Source organism: Lissotriton vulgaris, chromosome 5 (assembly GCF_964263255.1).
Source record: "Lissotriton vulgaris chromosome 5, aLisVul1.2, whole genome shotgun sequence".
Classification (NCBI taxonomy): Eukaryota; Metazoa; Chordata; class Amphibia; order Caudata; family Salamandridae; genus Lissotriton; species Lissotriton vulgaris.
In genome coordinates this window covers 1121822511-1121843829 of record NC_141693.1, presented here as the reverse complement: position 1 = coordinate 1121843829, position 21319 = coordinate 1121822511, and the positions used below count along the sequence as shown (strand labels likewise).

At 42.6% G+C, this 21319-nt stretch overlaps 1 protein-coding gene across 3 annotated transcripts in view; it reads left to right on the top strand.

Moving 5' to 3' along the window:
- The window catches only part of GPAM (glycerol-3-phosphate acyltransferase, mitochondrial), a 232522-nt gene that overhangs the window by 24980 nt on the left and 186223 nt on the right, over positions 1–21319 (top strand). For 2 of the 3 annotated variants that reach the window (XM_086922788.1, XM_086922787.1), the window contains exon 2: positions 2065–2191. In XM_086922788.1, the coding sequence (XP_086778914.1) occupies positions 2078–2191 (114 nt within the window). In that variant the 5' untranslated portion in view covers positions 2065–2077. Of the gene's footprint in view, positions 1–1738; positions 1862–2064; positions 2192–21319 lie in introns of those variants that run through there. The other variant, XM_086922786.1, reaches the window with a different exon arrangement.

Below are 21319 nucleotides of genomic sequence, written 5' to 3'. Positions count from 1 at the left end.
GGAAAGCAGGTACCCTTAATTATATTAAATAAAAACATTTCTACTGTTGATTATGGCCATCTTTGAATGGCAGACTTCCACATTTATTGGGGAGAGATCAGATAAGTCTAGAGAGTTTATTGTGACTGAGAAACCTAGTGGGTTTATTGTGACCTTTGCGAAAGCTGAGCAACACTTTTTTCAGAACCCCCCCCCCCTCCCTCACCAAAACAAAATTGGGATGGACAGTATTCACAGAAGTAGGACTGTACTTTGGAAGTGACCATGTCCTTAGAAGAACAATGACAGTTCTTTACGTCATACATGAAGACTAATGTCACAAAAGGCATGAATAATTATACACCCATCACTTTTAAAACAACGGGGTACCCTAGACATATGTGCCAACACAATTGACCGCTTCTAGTAATCATAGGAAAAATGATAAACAACATTTTGTAATTGTTTTTAAGTTTCATATTTGGACACAGAACACATAGCAAAGAACAGACCTAACTATCAACATTTCAAGACAAAAATAAACAAAACTATCACAACTGTGTAGAGGGCAAGGACATTATTTTACAATCCCACTCCTCTTAATTCCAATGCACTCCAAAACATGTAATTACTATCCACATAATACATCTGCACACCGTGCCACGTAATTCCACAACCCATTCATTCCACACAATGCCACAATTAACCTTTCCAATCCAACCCACATAATTCCACTACACACGACATACATCCACTCCAATCCATAACACATAGGTAAAATCCATTTACATTTACGCCTATAGCTTTTTTTTTTGTTACACCTAAGCACACAGATCTGGAGCTTAACTCCTACCCGTTTGTTATTTTTCGTCACCAAAAATGCGATGCTAGCCACACAGTTGCACACCACACAATTAAACTCCACACATTTCCAATCCACACCACATAATTCCTCACCAAACCACATAATAAAACTCAACAAGACAATTACAGAACACCCCACATACATCCAATCCACGCCACACATTTCCACTATAAGCCACAAAATTCAACAGCACACCTCATAATTAAACTCCATTGCATGCCACTTCACAACACCAAACACTATTCCACACAATTACACTCCAAAACACACAATCCCACTCCACACAATTCCAGTACACTCAATACCACATAATTACTATCCCCATAATTCCACAGCGCCCCTTGCCACACATTTCTACTACACAAATCCACTCCACGCCACACGATTACACAGCTAATCCAATCCAACTCACATAATTCCACTACACACCACATACATATACTGCATAACACATAGATAAAATACATTGTCATTTACAATGCCAATAGCTCTAAGTCCGACAAATGCGAGACCAATTGCATTTCCAATGCTTGTTTGGGGGTGTTGTCTTGATTTTAAGTAGTCATGAACAATGTATCTGGAGCCAGCTTGCCCTTCGAAGAAGAACTGAGGGATTCCGCTCTGATCCTTCTTTCTCGTGGTCGTCTTTCCAGTCTTTAGGAGACTACGATATCCGGAGGTTATCAAAGGGATCATGTGTCTTAAATATTGACAGATCGTAAAGAGGCGTCAGTACTGAGCGACAGGTGGATGGATGACATGCACTGTGCAGAGCTGAGCACCCTGACCCGAACAGCAGACTCCGTGTGGAATGATACTCGTCCTTCTCTGTGCTAATGTTTACACAGTATTTGCTCTCCCTTCTCATTGGCTGTGGGATGCATAAGGTGATTGGCGACGGTGCTGCGTGTGCCGTGACTCACTTTCTGCTGAGTTCATAGAAGTGTATTTTAATCTGCCTTGCCACTCGCCACCAAGCACAACGTTTCAGGACACTTGTCATGCTTTACTTGCAGCGTACGGATGACTGTGCAAGCCGTTTGCGGGGTGTTGTGGGGCTGTTTCTCTAGGTGTCCGGGTTTCTAATGGGAAACATTCTAGGCGTCTTGCTAATTGAAACCTGTTCCGTTTTTTGGAGCCGGCTGCCGCAAAACGCGTGTAATTTGCGTGCAGTATTTATCACGTTGTTTTAAAAATTGTAAATGTCTTTTCTTTTGCAGCTCATGAGTTTGGATGTTAAGTGACATGGACGAAGCCTCGCTGTCGATGGGCACGGTCGATGCCTCCTATTTACCACACTTGGGAGGGTACCTTGGCGGTGGAAGCAAGCATCCCACCGAAGAATGGGTAAGCGAACACTGCACATCTGTGCGCCCTTTTAACCAGTTCTTCTTTCCTTAAAGTCTACCTGCGCCAGAACGCATGCTTGTTTGTCGCGTTCTCTTTAGCCACCTGCTTGCTCTTAAAAGAGGATTATTTCTCATCCATACTGACGACATGCGAATCCTTGTCTCCCATTGCATAACGTGTGGCACGTGGACTGTAATTAGGCTCATGCCTAACCAGACATGCAGGGATTTTTACATGGATTTATGTTGCTGCTTGTCAGCCCAGCCAAAATGTTTTTTTTTTTTTTTTGCGCAGACTTGGAGCCTGAAGGTGTTTTGCTTCTCAGATATTCTGGCAGGTGGTCCTTGGGAGATGAGATTACAGATTGTGCTTTCGGTGTCGCCAGTTGAACCATGAGACCAGGGTTTTAAGATCCGGCTTCGCATAACACTGTCTGCCTTTGGACAAATCAGTTTATCTTCTTATCACTCCATAGATCTTCTCTGATCTCGGTTGTCGGATAAATCAGTTTAACTTCATGTCTAATGTGGAAATAATTGGGGGTTTTAGTAAGAAACGGGCTCCACTTTAATGCATTATATGACCTCAATGTTGACATATATTCTCCGAGGTGCACTCTCAGTTCCTGGAGCCAGGTGGATTTCAGCTATTTCTCCAGTTCCTCTTCAGTCACTCCATCAACAATCAGTTTTTCCATGTTTTGTATGCATATCGCCGAATTTGTGCCGCGCTCTTTTATTTTTTATTTGAATAGTTTGGGATTTTATAATAGCTAACGGACTAACCTATCGCAGAATATCAGTCATTTCGTTAACATTGAGCATTCTGGAAATGCAACCATAGTGTACATTTCGCTGCAGTTCTCTCTAATATATTGAAAACACTTGTGAATATTTCTGAAATCAAACTGCGGAACAGAGTACAACCCCCTCACCCCTTTCACTTGTTATCAGATCAAATGTACTAACTGTAAGCCTGCTTCTGACTGCGGCCTTTTGTAACTTTAAAACTATTTCCCAGTACTGAGGCAAAACAAGATCTTGGGGGTCGGTAGCTGGATTTGAATTGACAGCATGTATTGAGCACATCTATTTTGCCCTCTTTTCAAACTCGTTGTTTCTGCAGGATCGTAGTTGAATTATGTAACTGTCATAGCCTGACCCAAGAAGTCCTCTCGTTTTGTGAATGATATCTTAGGATGCCATTCAATTATGTATTTTAGGTTGCTTGCTTATTATAATAATAATAATAATAATAATAATAATAATAATAATAATAATTCCTGTTTGTGAAGCACGAACATATCACCCATCGAGGGTTTGAAGGTGCTGGGGGGGCTGTCGGTGCGATTTAAGTGAGCTATTGACCAGACTCGCATGATGCTGAGCCCAGCTGCCGGGGATCGAACCGCAAGCCCCGCGCTCCAGTCAGCTGCTCTGGCCGCTGCGCCACACCTCTCCTTTATATAATGTTCAAATGCTGAACCCTTGAAAACCAGATGCCTCTATGATAAAACAGGCCTACTAATTCCTACTGGACACCAGCAATGCTCTGCACATAGTTGGCCATTGAAGTCTCCATGTTCATTCAGTCCAAGGCATACTTGCGGAGAGCAGCTGTTTAGGTGCCATTTTGTGTGTTAAGAGAATCTTGTCTCTGGGTTTTGACTGAAAGCACTGTCAGCCTGTCTGTTTGTTTTTTTTTGGCTGGTGTCCCAGGTTGGACTGGCCCAGATCACTGTAACCTGGTGTATGCCTGACTCCCATGTTTACTTTGGCTCTTTAGGCCCTTTGTTGTGATCGAAGATGGATCGCAAATCACTTCACAAACATGCTTGAGGAGATATGTGTGAGCACGGGGAGCACCTACAATCTTACACGCCTAAAATCTTATACACCAAAAGACTGTTCAATAGCACATCTAGAGTGGGTGGATCAGGGATGGTGCTAAACCTCAATTTCATTAGGCTCTGAGTCCCAAAATAAGAAGCAAAACAGCATATAAAGTATACATTCAGTACTTAAGGATAGACTCAATAAGAGAGCTGTAGGTTGTAATTAGAAGATTTATAAATATTTGCTACTAAAGTTCGAAGAGGTACAATGCAGAAATTGATCAAGTGCATAAAGTCATCGTCATGTAGGCAATCAGCAATAGGGCAATAAAGACTAATAGGTAAAATCAAAAATATTCCAAATGAGCAGAAAATCTGTAAGAAATTGGACCGCATCCCTAGTAGTGTCGGAAAGATCTCTGACTCACCCCCAAATTGAAAGGTTTATATAGGAAATGTCCTCCTAGAAATGGATAAAAAGTGCAGATTTCTAATGGTGTGAGCAAATTAATTTCAGTTCCAACAAATCGGACCAATACAAATAAGTGTGTCATGCGGTGTCACATATCCTTTCTCCCTTAGCACCAACCCACTACATGAATATTAGTTCATATATCACCCGGAGATGGCAGAACAGACTTGCTACAAAACAGTGGAGTAGTGTGAATAAATGCAATACAGCAAACTGCTGGAAGAAATCGTGATGAAAGTTACATGGCTGAACCTTTGCTGGAGAGCTTTCTTCAAGAACAATGTCAGTGGGAAATGATCTTGACTTTGCGTGATGGTGTGCAGCAGAAATAAACAGTAAATGTGCAGGGTGAGACATCCATTTTAAGCGACATGGCGTCGAGGCCCATCTGAGACCTAGTTAGCATAAGCCAAGAAAAGGCACTTTAACAGGTTATAACAAAATCGTTTCAAAGGCAATAACATCAGATAAGTGTACACATATAAATTGAAGTGTAAATGATTATTCTGCAGATTGTTAATAATGCACAATTTTACAAATGCACAACCAAATTCTACACATGTGCTCCATACCTTTTGATCAGGGTTGCCTTGTGAGACTTGCATAGAGCACATCCGCCATGACTAAGTACTGATGTTTGCCCAAAGGCTTGTTTGACAGTGGGACCATGCTGATAGAGCTATTCTGGGTCATATATTTTCCTTTTTGTGTGTTCTGTTTGCAAAGCATGCCAGTGCAGCATTACATTGTTTGAGACGAATGCATCAGATATCGCTCTGTTATGACAGAACAAAACCACTAAGGTTTTTTTTGGACAAGCATTTCTAATAGCACGTCTTCTCTAACTTGCAAAATGTAAACTGTGGTTGTTTTGTGGCTTTTTACCAACAACTGCCTAAGTATTGAAACACAGTGGTAGTCATTTGCTCTGTTTTAGGTTATGTACTCTGTAGTTCATCCGCCTTCTCTCACTGCTGTACTCTTACACCAGTAAACAAACAAGAAGGATGCTGTGTTTGGGGAAAATGTAAAGCTCTCAGCTGGTTTGGATTGAGATGGTAAATTTTAGTTATTATTTTGTTTGTGTTTGTTTAGTTCTGTTTGAATGTTGCTGTTTTGTTGATGTCTTAAGGCAATTGTATAGCAGGGAGATTTATGATATTTCCAATATGGGTGTTGACTTCCTGGTGTGATTTGTTGTTTAATCGGCTGTCGTCTTGTATATCTACTTGGACTGCCATGATTTGCGGCATATTTGGATTGGAGTTGTGTAGGGATTAGTCACAAACTCTTTGGAGTTTCTCTTCCAGCGAGCACTATTTAAATGCTACTACAGCCCAATACACTAGCGTAGAGGTTTTCACAACCAGTGGTTTTCTTTAATGGTGTAATGCAAAGTCCAATATTTCTATTAGTCACATTATGTTTAAAAAAAAATAAAACTATGTAAAGGTACTCCATTGCTGCATGCAATATTTGTGCTGTGTACAAAGCAGCATTGAAAGGATGGGGGTATAAATCTTTTGATAAGGTAATTGTGAAGGTGAAATTCCACGCTGTTTTGTTGTTATTTAAAGAAAATGTGGTGCTGTAACCTTTTTTAAGTCTCCCCTACCAAACCACTTTTTAGGAGTCTGTAGGCGAAAGCCTCTTGTGGACTTACCAAACCTTGCAATAGGCTTGGAGCCCGCCAATTGCTTGCCATTGAATAGTTTTGTTGTCACACTCATTTTCTTGGTTCTTAGTCAATGGCTTGCCTTCCTCTTCTTGTTTGTCCTCCCCCTGGTGCATATTCTCTTTACCACACTTCTGTTTTTTATCCTTCCACCGATCCTAGCAAGGGAACTACTTTTTTATTTGTCTTCAAGCCCTCTCTTGAGATGGCAATGTTCCCTGCATGGTGTACAGTCATGTTGCACTGCCCTGAGTGCTCAGCTGTGAGTATCTGGTATCTTGGTTTTTGATTTTGGCCCCAATGTCCCGCAAATGCACCAGGCCTATACTTTGGCATGAGAGACATCCTAGACTTGAAGTGGTGCACAAAGTGTACTCTTAATGGTTAGACAGTGGACTGTTGTCCCTGTCATGGTCTTATGTAAAGCTGTAGTGGCAGTGTACCTATTGTGGGCTTACCAAGAATTTACAAAGCTTACAGCCCACCCATTGCTTACCACTTGTTGGCGTTCTTGTCACTCATTTGCTTGCATCTGATTCAGTGGATTTCCTTGTCCCAGTTTGTCCATCTTGTTTATGTCCTTCCAGTGGAGAATAGCATGGTTTACAATATCTCTGATTTGCTGGTTTCTATCCTTCGGCTACTCATTTTTAGGAAAATACTTTTTTATTTTTGATTAAACACTTCATGAGAGTGCATGTGTTTCCTACCTCTCTCTGTCGTCCCCCACCTCTAATTTTCTGCCCCAGCTCTCCCTGTTGCTGCCTCTCTTGTGTTGCTAGCATTCACTTGTGTACTTCTCTCCCACCCCATGGGCTCTTTCATGTGCTACTTTTTCCTTCTGCCAACTTGCTGTTGCCTCCCCCTTCTTCTCATTTGCCCTGTCTTCAAAAAAGTGCTTCTGCTTTACTAATCCATCTCTTGGATTGGTAAATAAAACAAGCATTTACAATGCAAAGGTCTCGGCATTATTAAAGGTAGAGCTATTGGCATTGCTCATGACATTTTGTTTAAAAAAAATCATAAATGGCATTGTCATGCGTGTCCGATGGTTCCCGACACGCGTGTCAACTTGAAGGAACTTTTGCCTTAAGTCGCGCTGCCTGAGTTCCCCTACATTGAAAAAGCGACCAATTTCAAGCCACATATTTGACGAACTAAGGCTAAATTATTCGTGAGGAGTTACACAAATTATATTGAAATCGTCCAATACCCACGATTGGAACCAGTTTTCAAAAACATGTAATGGCACATGTATATCCAATTTGGATAGGAAACCCAACAACAGTGTAGAGAATACTTGGATCTCTCCTGGATTCATAAGGACTGTGTCTATTTGGAGTGGGATAACGACCACTATATCCCTAGAAGGGATCATCAACGAGATCCCTGTATTGTCCCGTCCCACCTGTCCTGAAGAAGACTTGCATGGGCCAGGCATAATCAACCGCAAGGCCGCAAGACGAGTCGAAACGTCGACATTTATTAAAAAACCTGGACCACTAACTAGATCTCCCTCCACGATATAGTGCAGACAATTTTTTACATCTTATGCCCTGGAATAAAATTAGGGAAAGTGTGCTGACTAATTGAAGTGGCCAGGATATATATTGTTCCGGCCTTCGTTGGCTGGTTTTCTTTTGAATTATCTAGAATACATTTTTATAATTCTGTGTGATTTCTTTTCCTTTCACTTCACCACGTTCACGCTCTTTTGACACCCCTTTACTTTACTGCACGCTCTCAATACGGGGCAATGTATATAAGGAGAAGTACATAATACTGTGAATTGTGTTCTCGATACTACAATTTGACAATAGATTAAAATATTGCATATATATTTGGAGTTTGTTGCTGTTGCCTGTTTTCTATATGTTTATCATTAATTGAGCAGGGTGGTTTAAATAACATACGCCCTCTAATTGAGTAAATTTTGATTTATTGCGTGTTTGAAAATATACACATCTGCCTTTGAGTCACGCAAATGCACAGCTCACACCTGCCCTCGGATACACAAACCTGACCGGGGTTATACACATGAACATACATCGATTTGTTTGACAAACACGCACACTGATCTTGTTTGTTGTAAATGACACACAAAATGAATATGGTTCAACACATGGTTCCAGCTCATACGCACGTGAATTATTCTCTAAAAGTCTTAGACGGTGGGGTGAACAGACTCGTACAGATAGACACCATTTGCAATGTAATAGGTCTTGCATTTGCGAGAGTTTAAGCTATTGGCATTGTAAATGACAATGCCTTTCATGTCTGTTTTAAAAACCAACACTTAAATAAAAGGCATTGCCATTTACAATGCCAATAGCTCAAACTCTCACAACTGCCAGACCTATTGCATTGCAAATGCTTGTTAGATCCAGGAATTGCTGATCAGCCTTCCTACTGGAAAGAAAAGCTGTCTCCTTGCATGAAAGCATCTGAAAGCGGACCTGCCTGAGAAGAAGAGGGAAGAAGCGAGCCAACTCTGCAGGACCAGGTTGAGCAAAAAGCACCTGACCCCGATCTGTGGATTGCTCCACCCAGCTCGAGAGAGAATGAAAGACGTGATTCTAAACCATAGCCTTTCCTGCCTGCAGTGGCTTGCACTGTGGCACTGTCCGTAGGTGTGCCTGAAGCAAACTGTGCTACTGTGATTCTGAAGCTGCCTGTCCATCACACTACAGAAGTTTCCCAGGTGCACTGTGATGTTGTGTTCATAAGCATTGTGCCCCAAAGCACATCAAGCCACTCTTTCAATGTAGAGGCTGGAGTCAGGACCATTCTTTTGCCTGAAGTTTGATGGCAACTCCATAACTTATCACCTGGAAGAAGGCTGCCTGTGATGCCAAAGCCTGCCGACAGCCAGTCCCTGGGTTGTGGCCCTGCAGCTGCTACATCCAAGACTGGTGCTGGAGTGCTGTCACCCCCCAGCAAGCGCATGGTTATCCCAGGAAAGGGCAGAGAGACCTTATGCATGCTGTGGGCCCAACTAAAAGAAGTTAGTTCATCAGCCTTTACATCAGGAGTCATTGCATCAAGTAAATACATCAGAAGTACCTTTACATCGCAGTTATTTTTGCAACTGGAGTGCTTTTACTTCACAGGTAAGTTTGCAAGTATCATTTATTTGCCATATATAATATCAATTCTAAACAGTTGATTTGATTATTAATTTTAATATTTCGTTTTTGAAAATTACAATATTAATATTAAATTCAATGTTACTTCAAATGTAATATTTTTATATTGTAAGTTATTTAAAACTACTCTTTTCTGAATCCTTAAAACCCCATGCTACCCATTAAATCATCTAATGTTTGAGTGTATTAAAGCACTTTCTTTACTAAAAAGACAATCCCTGTTTAGGACTATCATTTATTGCGCTGCTGGATGATTGTTGAACTCTGAGCTGGATGCACCACCATACTATATATGTGTGAAACCTGTAAATGCTCACTGCCTCGACCACTTCGATTCAGGACTAAAGTGGTTTTCCTAAGCCCAGTTTGCAAGTCACAGTGAGGCGGACCCCAGGACAAACATTTCCAGCCCCCAAAGCTGTGGCCCATTATTCCCTGCTTGTACTGTGGCCCCCGACCGCTCCCAATAGGATCTGAGAAACTCCATGCAAGTGAATGTGTTTTACTGTTCTTTCCCACGTGTGCTGTTTACCCAAGTGCTCTGTGTTGCTCATTATCCCTCCCCTCCTTTCCCCCTCGTTTTTTACATGTATTGATTCAATCGCCTCCAGGTCCATTGCTGCATCCGCCCAGTCCCATTGCTTCTCCCCACCTGATACTTTGTTTCTGCCCCTCCCGATTTGGTCCTTGAAATACTTATTTTTACTTTTTTTCCCCAAGGCCTAATAGCTCCCATTAGCTTCTAAAACTGCTTTGTTTTCACAAATGTGCTTTTGTGCAGGTGAAAACTCATTGTTTTATTTACCTCTTCAAGTGACGTCCTTCATTTGGCAGGTAAATGAAAAAAAAAAAAATTGTGCCAGCATTACTCAGTGGTGGCGCTTTAACTCTCGTATATCACGCATACTAAATGATGTGGTTGCCTAACATAAAGACATGTACATCCATCCCTTTTTATTTGTAGATGTACAGCATTGGCAAACATGATTTTGTATAAAACGCACTGCTAAAGACTAGTTATGTCCAAATGTTTCCACCAGCCTCATTTTCTGAAAGACTACGGTGTTGAGGATGTCTTTCCATGTGCAAGTGGTTGAACTGCTATTTCAGAGTAATGTCTTTCTGTGCGTGGTAGGATATGTCTGTTGTGGTGGTGTCCAGAAGTTGGTAAAAGCTGTCACACATCACATCATTTGGTGACAACTTCATGGCTTTTGTTCCATTTGTTTTTTTAGACATTTATTGTGAATATCAGTTTGTTTTTAGATTCGGGGACAAAAAGCCACTTTGGTAAGTACAACTATTGTAAAACATGAAAAGCAAGTCGCTGGAAGAGATGCGGTTTTATCAGAAAAAGCATCCTTTGCTCTTGTTGTTTCTGTGTTTGTCTGGGAATATCTTAGTAGAAAGATGCCCTTGTTGTGCTCCTCTGCCTACAAGCCAGCCATTAGTCCTGAGCAATATGGGATAAGATACGGAAGCAGTTTACACAGTGCATTTTATGGACAGCCGGCATAATTTAATGCTTCTGGCATGAACTTGAGCCACAAGATAGAGTAGTCTACTGACAGATATTGGGTGGAGCTGCAATTGTGTAGTGTATTGCAATGTGTTTAGTGCAGCTCATGTGGTATTCGTTCAAGGTGCACCTGCTCTGTATTCTAATGTTTTATGTTCAAACTAAGCCTGTGCTGCAGATGGAGTGGCGGGTGAGGATTCCAGTGGACTTTGTCACCTCATCTTCGGATCTGAGCTGGTCAGTTGCTGCTTGTCGTGTGCTAGTTACGTGGTAATACATTTTTAAACTTGTCTCCTACTCCGGTGCTTCCTCCTACTACATTTGGTGATAAATAGGCCTCCGCCACCGACAGTCCTCGGCGCTTCAATTTCCGGCAATTTTTTCCTTCCTGAGAAAGCCATTGGTTGCGTTTGGAGCCTTTGTCAACTTCCTCCTGGGCATGCGCAGTGACTGATTGTGAAAAGCCTCTTCAACTTTTGCGGTGTGTGTTTGGGCGCATATTTGTCTTTAGCAAAGGTACTTTGTCCCCTGGCGCCAGCGCTCTCCATGCACCTGTCATGTCACGCACTTGGCAACCTTCATTCCCTTGCAGCGCTCCACAGCGGAGCTGGCTCAACACATCACTAAGCAGCTTGGCACATCACGACACTGAGCTGGACGATGTTGCGTGTGACATCACTTGCAGCGGCCATATTGTATTGGGCCTATTTTAAGGTATTTAATACAATTTGTAAAAACGTGTATGAAGCCCGACCTTTTTCTTTATCGCTTGGACAAGAGTGTTCTGGAGTTTCCACAGATTAGCATCACAGATCTATTCATGAGACCACACTGTTGTACTACCTTTTCAACAGTTTATGGTGTTGTTTTTGTTTCTTAAAAAAGTTTTTCAGCTATCTTGCTCTACTAAAGCAGACTGTATTTTGGTGCATACTAGCAGCCCCAGGTACTGTGTCTCTTGTACTGATAATTTAGAGATATTCGCTTGCCTCAGCTTCTTTCTTCTATTTTGGATTTGCTTGCAGCTCCCTTTCTGGCACTAACAGCGTCCTTCCACAAACTATTGTGATTGTAATTTTTCCCTAGGTTATCATTGCCACCCCTCAACAAATTACACAGCCTCCTACCTTCTTGACTCAACCAGGTAAACTCATTATGAAATGGGTTCAGTGGTTTCACCCTTTCCAAAATCAACTAATTGCCATAGATGCAGGAGGTTACAGCCCACAGAGGAAATGTTACCTTTTATTTGGCAGTTTGAGACTTACTGCACAGCAAATATTTGACAATTTACCACCTGTTGCTGTTCCTCAAGCTCAAGCTGGTGATAATTGGAAGGTTTACTTGGAAGCTATTGAAAGGCTGCAAATTTTTTTTGCAGAGGAACCGAATATCATGCTGGAAAGACACAACTTTGTAAAATGGAAACAACTAGTTGATGAAGATGTGGAAGAAAATGTAACTGTACTTAAAATTTTGGCAGCTACATGCTAAATTGGACTAAATGTGGATACGTATATTCGAGGCCAGTTTGTTTTTAATTGTATCAAGACAAATTCAGGAGCGGTTAGCTGTTCCAATCATACTCTTAGTGCAGTCATGGATTTGACCAAGAACACTGAACAGTCTTTAAGTTCCTCCAAAGTTTTGAACCCTGATGCGACTGCCAATTTAGGTTCTGGTTCCACTCTTCGGCACGAGGTTGACTCGTGCGTAGTGCATACCAAGGGGAGACTGCAAAACAAGGGGAGACTTCAAGCTCAAAAAGGATACATAAAAAGAAGTTCTACAGTTTGATGCAGATCAAGGAACCATTTGAGCAATTTCCCTGGGTGTCCAGCCATAGGCAAGCGTTGTCTTGGTTGCAAAAAACGAGGACACGTTCAGAGCGTGTGCAGGAGCAGAAAACCCCCTGTTCGCATTAGCAATGTGAATGCGGAATTTGAGCCTTGTATTGATTCTGTGAACAATGTAGTATTAACCATAGAATGCAATGCTGTTAGCACAACTGCAAAAGTTCTCACTTGTGACTCTATTAACATTTTGTTACAGGTCATGGCGGGCTCCGGTTTGCCAGTTACTATACTGTGAGATACTACCTTTCTTGGCAAATGGGGAAGCAACAAGTCACTCAAGCCCCCTGATATTTGCCACAAAGCTTTTAGTGAGAAGCTCATTGACCTTCTAGGTTTCTTCTTGGTAAAGGGCAGGGAGACAAACACCAAGTTCTGTGTTGCCCTCAAAGGTATAATTGGTTAGCAGGATCTTGCAAAGATGGGTTTGAATCTTGTTTTTGATTCTAGTACTCCAAAGGTTGTGGGTGACTTACCGGTAAGCACAGTGTATAATTTAAATTTAGAGCAGCGGTCTTCAATCTGTGGGGCGTGAACCCCGGGGGGGGGGGGGGGGGGGCGTGGAGTCATGGGAGGGGGGCACACATTCCCCAGCCTTATTGTCTGCACGCAAGGATTGTTGAATGGCATCAGCTCGAGGCGGGTGTCCCAGACAGAGCCTTGCACTGAGAGCTGCTCTGAGAAGCAAACCTATTGTGCACACTCCTCATCAGCTGATGGATGATGGTTCTTGCTGCAGGTAGAGAGGGGGGGGGAGTCCAGTATCCGCTTGAGCCCAGCACTCCTGTTAATGTACTGAGTCCACAAAGGAAGATGTAAGCTGGGCTTGGTGGTTGGAGGGGGCTGTTCTCTCCAAGGTGAAAATTGGATGGAAGTCACAGGCCTAAACCACCCAGCCACAAACTTTCCTTACCTTTTGCCATTAGTCATTGTTCCTGTTGCCTTTGAAGGCATGGATTACTATGATGTCATCAGAACCCCTGGATGGCATTTCCTCTCATGCACCCTGTATTTAAAATATCTGCTCCTTGTCGACATTTTTGGGTGCTCTAGATGCTTTTGAAACCACTATGAGTACCAATGTCTCCATTTTGGAGAAGACAACAAAGAGCATGTATATGTGTATAATTGTGATAATAACATTTACTCTTGGGAAAACTACTTCCAAACAAACAATACACTTTCATTTGAGGGAAGAAAAGGGCCTTTGCAAGACCAAATTCTCTTGCATCTTTAAATGAGTGTTTATTTGCCTGTGCAAGTTACATTTCTTATTTTGGAAGCCTATCGTCGATTTTACCTGTTAGAAAACTGCTTCACAACTGTTCTTAGCTTGAGTGGTACATTCCTTCATTTTTTGGCATATCTTTTTCGATGGTGGATATTGGCAATGGAAATGTGCTTACAGTCAGTGGTTATCTTCCAGAGTGGATTTTTGAAGGGAGTGAGTTTCCTTTTTCTGTAATACGCATTGTTTTATTCTAGTGGCAATCATCAATTACAGCTGACGGTATTTGCTTTGCCTTTTTCCTGTAAAGAAGGTCGAAATCATATGGGGTAGTAGCAGTCTTGTAGTAATGGTGCCTTCTGTGCAACTTGGCCTGCATGTAATCCCATATCCTCCATTTGCAAAAGAGCAGTGTGTTCCTGGAGACGTTTTTATCTACCTGCGCTGCGGTTGTTCTATCTACTAGTATTGGAAGCACTTACTAACAGGACAGGATTGCACACAAAAATTATTGTCATTTGCCTCAGGAAAGCACAGCAGGTGCTAAATAAAGCGGTGCGTGGCTATTAAAAAGTAGTTGAAGCACTTTTTGCATGGCTGATCCGGCAAGGCCTTTTTTGGGTGACGTTTGCTTTTGTTGGTTTTAGCGAGATATTCATGTAGGTATCTATTTGCAGACAAGGGCATCAAGAGTTCAGGGTTCTAATCCTCTTAGCCAAATTAAGCACACTGTGCGACCCTGCTCCCATCACCCAGACTCAATGTGCATCGATGTATTGAAAGGTACAGAGCGAGTGCACTTAGAAGCCTACTAGTCTAAACCCAGCACCAAGCGGCGTTTAAAGTGCTCAATTTATTTAAGAAAGCAAACAAGGGCCCGGAAAGCAGACCCTTGGAAGTTAACTATGAGACTCTTATTGCCTGCTTATTGTTACCACTGAGAGGACGTTTAGATATGAAAAAAACACATGGCCTTAAAGATGTCTAGTGTCGAAAAAACTGCAATAGGACCAGAAGCCAGAAATGCCAGCTTTTTTTCCTGAGCAAATAAATATGTTTCTAAGTGCCTCCATTCTCTTAAATGCAAAGTTAGGGAGTTCTTGAAAACCGACTAGCCCACAATACGTAGCACTATATATTTTTTTAGATGCCCGACATCCGCCATACAGCTGTATCCTAGTGACGAATAATATCTACCTAGAGGCCCACAGTTGACACGGGCATCTGTAGCATATTGAAGCCCGGTTCCAGTTCCCTGGCTGGCTCCGTCCGGGGCTCCAAGCCTGTGCGCATGTTGTGTTCCTTTGAGCGACAGCCGTCTGATAAAAGCAGGAATGCATATCAACAATATTCCACAGCCTTCACTCCCCCCAGTAGACACTGAATCTATTAATCTCCGTTTCGCCTCCAGCCATCATGATTTCACCAGTTATTCTTCCCGGCTGACCCGTGCTGTGAAATGGGATCTCTGAGGAGACACGAGCAGCGATTCACTGGTGCGTAGTTTGCAGGATTACCCCGCTTCAAAGGCAGGCTCTATCTCCTGGCGCTACCGTCCAGAACCAGCAACGCGGGGCTCCTGTTCTCAGGGGTACCCCAGCATTTATCAAGTAATTGTCAGCACTGGGGGCAGGGGACCGGTATCAAAGGCCCTTCACCGGGGAAGGCCTCAAAGCGCTATCAGCGCGGTACAGCTGAGGTGAGGGGGCTCCGGGGGCGCCACAGCTGGTGCCGCCACTATTAATAGAAAGCTGATAAACGGAAGGAACACGGTTAGCAAACCGCTATATATGTCATATTTATCAGTTTTTTCTGCTGCTGCACTTACACATCTAGTTATATGCTCAAAATAAACAAACGTTCTTCACGTGCAGAGTACCGGAAGTGACACATTACTGACCTCACAGCGCGTAGTATGCTATTTCCTTTGTAGGTACAGTGTACTAAGCCACGCAGTTCTATACTTAGGTCATGCACCACTGTCTGTGTTGTCAATGACATGATTATGGAGAGTCCAATACAACCACTCACCCAAATAATGAATGGATAGATGAAATGATGGGTGGTTGTGCGGCTGGATGGACGCCTGTACGAACAGATGGTGGAATGTATTTAAAGATAAACAAATGGATTGTGGTTGGAGCGGTAGATGGAAGATTGTCACCTAAATCGGTGGATGATAGATAAAGATATGTGCAAGCTAGAAAAGACATTTCCACAATTTAATTTGCAAGACAGATGTGACGCATTTGCCACACACAGAAGAGGACTTGAAAACATACTTGTTTAAGAACCTACGACAACATCAGCATTACAAGGTTAATTTAAGCATCCATTTTGTATATATTTCGAATTTCAGCACATCCTGGAAATCCCCTATTCTTCCTGACTGTAAACAATCGCTCTGAAAGGGGGAAAAAAAAGCCAGGCCGGAGCGAGCGCCACGTGTTTCCAATTAACGCGGGCGCGAAAATTAGAAACAGGTGGCGCTGATGCTCGCTCTTTCAAGCCGTAGGCCCTGGGCGGATGCAGAAGTGAAATGCACCCACCTTTGCCCAATTGAGTGCTGTCTTCCTTAGAAAGATGCGTGCAAAGGCCACTAGCGTGTGAGCAAAGAAAAATAACCACACGCACGAGCGAGTGGTCCGAGTTGGAAGTCCTTACAATAAGCCTCGCAGAGCAACGCCTGCGTGCAGGCTCGGGCGAGACCTAAAAACAAAACAAACAATTGCTTTCAATCTGGGTATTACTAAAATTCAAGATTTAAATAATGACTTACTTATTCACAGTTCTTTCTGTCACAAGCTGTGACCTTCTAGCACTAAAAATGCATAAGTCACTATTCTCGACACAAAGTGGCAAGTTCCCTTTTCAGTCGGGGAAGAACTTAAACAGATGCTAAGATTTTTGTAGCCAAGCTATCATTGAACCTGTAGACTTGTCTAAATGGGTTGCACCGATCGTTGTTGCATACTAAAAATCAGGCGATATTTGGTTTTGTGCGCTTTGAATGCCAATATTTTGGTTGACAATCACCCCTTACCCAGGATACACCAAATGTTGGTGAACTTGGACAATGCTAAATGGTTTTCCATTATTTAATTGAGGTCGGCATATCGCCAAATTTCTTTGGACAAGGAGTCGCTAGAACTGACAGCTTTTGTCACCCCATTTGGTGCCTATAAATACCTGAGGCTACAGTTTGGTTTGGCATCAGCTTCCAGTGTCTTCCAGAAGCTCATGGATGTCTCCTTCACCAATCTCAAAGGAGTACAAGCTTTCCGGGACAATAATTTGTGCCGATTTGTGCGCTTTGAATGCCAATATTTTGGTTGACAATCACCCCTTACCCAGGATACACCAAATGTTGGTGAACTTGGACAGTGCTAAATGGTTTTCCATTATTTAATTGAGGTCGGCATATCACCAAATTTCTTTGGACAAGGAGTCGCTAGAACTGACAGCTTTTGTCACCCCATTTGGTGCCTACAAATACTTGAGTCTACAGTTTGGTTTGGCATCAGCTGCCAGCGTCTTCCAGAAGCTCATGGATGTCTCCTTCGCCAATCTCAAAGGAGTACAAGCTTACCGGGACAATATACTGGTTTTTGTTGATTCCTGGGATGAACACAATTACATATCAGAAAAGATAAGTGCAAGTTCATCCCCAAAGAATTGGATGCCATCATTTACTTTGGCATCAAGGCCAAGTTCTCCCTGGTTAAGGCCATCAAAGAAGCTAATACAACCACTGACCATGATGCGCTAGGATCCTTTTTAGGTCTTGCAGACTATTACACTCTGTTTGTTTCAGGGAATGCAGTAGCAGCAGAGTCGCTCAGGCCTCTGTTTTGAAAGGGACAGAATTTCATTTGGGTGGAGAAAGTGCAGACTGCTTTTGACAAGATAAATGATTTGATTGTGAAGGCGGGGGCTCTGTCTGCTTTCAGGGATGATTACACTTCTGTAATCACTGAAGACGCCAGCCTCTATGGTTCAGGGGGCGGTTCTGAGTCGGAGGGTAGGGGGCAGAGAGCAACCGGTTGCATTTGCTTTTAGGTCTCTCTCAGGAAATTTGAACAATACAGCATAATTAAAACATGAGGTCCTGGCTTGCATTTGGGCAGTAAAGTTTGAAATGTATGTTTGGGGACGACGTTTTGAGGTGCACACAGATCACAAGCCCCTAGTCTATATTTTTGCAGGGTGTCTGCAAGACGGAAAAGATTGGTTTTAAAGCTGCATTAATACACGTTTAACATTAGCCATGCAGCAGGAGGCAAGAATTTTCAGACAGTTTGTCTATCACTCATTCCTCTGCCAGAAGTAGATGAGCTGGAGATGGATGAAATTGGGTGTGTTGCTTACACTAATGCTGTCCAATTCTAGCAAGATAGTGATTCCACATTTAGAGGAGTAGGTTGGTGGAATGCTTTCCAGGAAGATGTCAATTCTGAAACCGGTCCGTGCATATATAATCCAAGGTTGGCCAGAAATCAGATGCTTGCAGGATGATTAACAGGCCTACGCGCAGGTGGTAGGGGAGCTTCCGTTGGTCAATGGATTGGTTTTAAGGGGGGGATTTCCATGTACCTTCTTTCAGGTAACGCAAGTTCATCATTTCTAAAGCGCATCAATGGCATTTTGGTACCACCAAGACTTGTATGTGCATCAAACAACATTATTGAAGGCCTGTTCTAGACAGTCAGGTGAAACAAGTGGTTGACAAATGCCCTGAGGGTCTACTTTCTGATAAACATGGGAAATTGAACAGAACACCACTACACCCCGTTCCGTACCCCGAAGCAGCTTGGGACAAATTGGCCATTGATTTTTCAGGACCCTTGGTCTCACTTCCCGGAGACGTGTGGTACTTCATCCTTTTAGGTTAATACTTCTCCAAGTGGTTGTACTTTACTTTTGTCAATTCTCCCTCCTTAGATTTGGCAATCAGATTTTTGGAGCAGGTGTTTGCCATCGATGGGTCGCCCAGGTCTTTTGTTACCGATAATGGCTCAATTTTGTGTCCGATCAGATGTACACGTTTTTGAGAGAACATGATATCAAGCATTTAAGGGTTGCTTTGAACTTGCCTTCATCCAATGGCCTGTTAGAACAAGGAAACCGTGATAAAGGAAGGGGTACAGACAGCTCTTGCAGCAGGAATGGAGGTTAAACAGTTCCTCTAGCAAAAAAGTATGGGAGTACAACACTATACTTAATTGTACCACTCCGTTTTTGTTGTTGAGAGAGTGCAAGGATCATACAGCCTGGTTTCCCACGTGGCCGAGGGACAATGTTCCCAATGGAACAAAGGAAAGTACCACCTTAGGGTTTTTGAAAAACAGTCCAGGATGAAACACATTTTTGATAATAACAATAGATGTGAGTCTGGTTTGTGGCGGGGATCACGTTTTGATTAAAAAAAAACAGGAGTGGTCAAGAAAGGGGAGTCTATTTCTTTTCCCTATAAGAATTGCCAGAGATTGTAAGGAATCGGTCCTTTTAGAAAATAGAGGCTACGGGAATAAACAGAAAATGGTTAAACGTGCACCACAGCAGGCCAGTATTAACCGTAGGAAGGGTTCTAGGACTGTTTCAGATTGGACACATGGCTACAGCCTGGTAAGGACACCAGGGAAGTTAGACCAAATCACAAAGTAGATATTGAGAGTGGAAACCATGTCCGCAATGACTCTCATACTCCTTCCGAAGACCTAGTAAATTCAAAGATTATGTAATGTGTTAATGATTAATCCTTTATTTTCCTCTTCCTTAGTCAGACTTTGCATATTTACTTGTTCATGTATTTTGCAGGATTGTTATTGTTTTGAATAGTTTCGAGCGGTCATCTCTTTTTGTTTTTTGGGGGGGGTGTGATGTTTATTGCAATGTGTTCAGTGCAGCTTGTGTGTTATGTTCTTTGCTCGAGCTGCACCTGCTCTGTGTTATATTGTTTATTTTCAAACTAAGCCCATGCTGGCAGATGGAGTAGCAGGCGAGGATTCCAGTGGACTTTGTCAGTTCATCTTGGGATCTGAGCCAGCTGGTCGCTGCCTGTCGTGGGTGAGTTCCTTTGCAATAAATCTTTAAACATATCTCCTGCTCCAGCGCTTTCTCCTACCACAAATTGGTGCCAAAGGTAGCTCTGGTTTTTGTTACAGGCTCAGGGCATCTGGCACACTATGGAAATGTTCTAAAGGCTACCAAGCAGTTTGGAGCCATTTTCGTGAGAGATGCATACCTTGTTTACACCGAAAGGTTGTAAACCTGGACCTACACAATGAATGGGAAAGTACAAATACATTTTGGAGTAGGTACATCTATATGCCGCATATGTGGTAGCAATTTATGTTTGTCATGTGGACAATATTCCAGGGTGCAGTGAATAATATAGCATCCAGTATCAAAACATTCCTCAAGGGGCAGGCTCTTGGGCTCAGCTGAGAGTTAATACTTTAATATTCACTAAACTCTAGAATCTCGCCCCATAATGCTTTGCTGGATCTTTGGTTGGCATTGTATTTTTTTGCCCATAACTTTGCTTGGGGTGATCCTAGGAGGCTGGGACCACCACAATCATTGAGCATGATATGCTCTTTGTGTTCAAGGCACCTGTTTGGTCCTCCCCCAAGGTTAGGGGGGACCCCAAAATCATCGCCTCTCTCATTGACTGATATTTTTCAAAGCTCACTTTTGTGGATTGGTTACATGCTTTGTAGCATGTAAAGGTAACATTGTTTTATCAATGGAATGTGGTCGCATTAGCCTATTCCTGAGTTTTTGTATGAACGCTGCTGTTGTAAACCGAAATCTCACATACCTTTAGTAAAGAAAAATAATCTTTACATGCTAAAGTGCATATAGCCATCTCAAGTGAAAATGAAAAATAACAAGCAGTGAGAGACGTGATGATTTTGGTCTTCCTAACCTAGGGAGAGGACCAAGCAGATGCCTTGAACACAAAGAGCACACCATGCTGAAATGATTCGGTGGTGGTCCCATCCTCCTAGGACCACCCCAAGCACAGGTATGGGCAAAAAGACAATTCCAACCAAATGCCCTGCAAAGCATTATGGGACGATTTCTAGACTGCTGTGTCCAGTCTTTAGTGCTCCTGAAATGTTTCCAGCTAGCTAATAGTTGACCATAGGTTTTGTTTGAAGTCAGTCCTCCTTCCCCTGGATCATCTCTAACATGCGTTCAGCCCCAGGACTGCCTATAGCTTGTGTACCACTTTCATAGGTTCTGCTGCTGACTAATCAATGATGTTGTAAATGTTAAGAAGGAAGTTGGAAGGGAGTTTAATGAGTTCTATCATGTTAAGTTGATGTTAATAAGATGGAGATTTAAAGACGCTCTTTGTGTTTAGTATACTCGATCGATGTTAGTCTATTC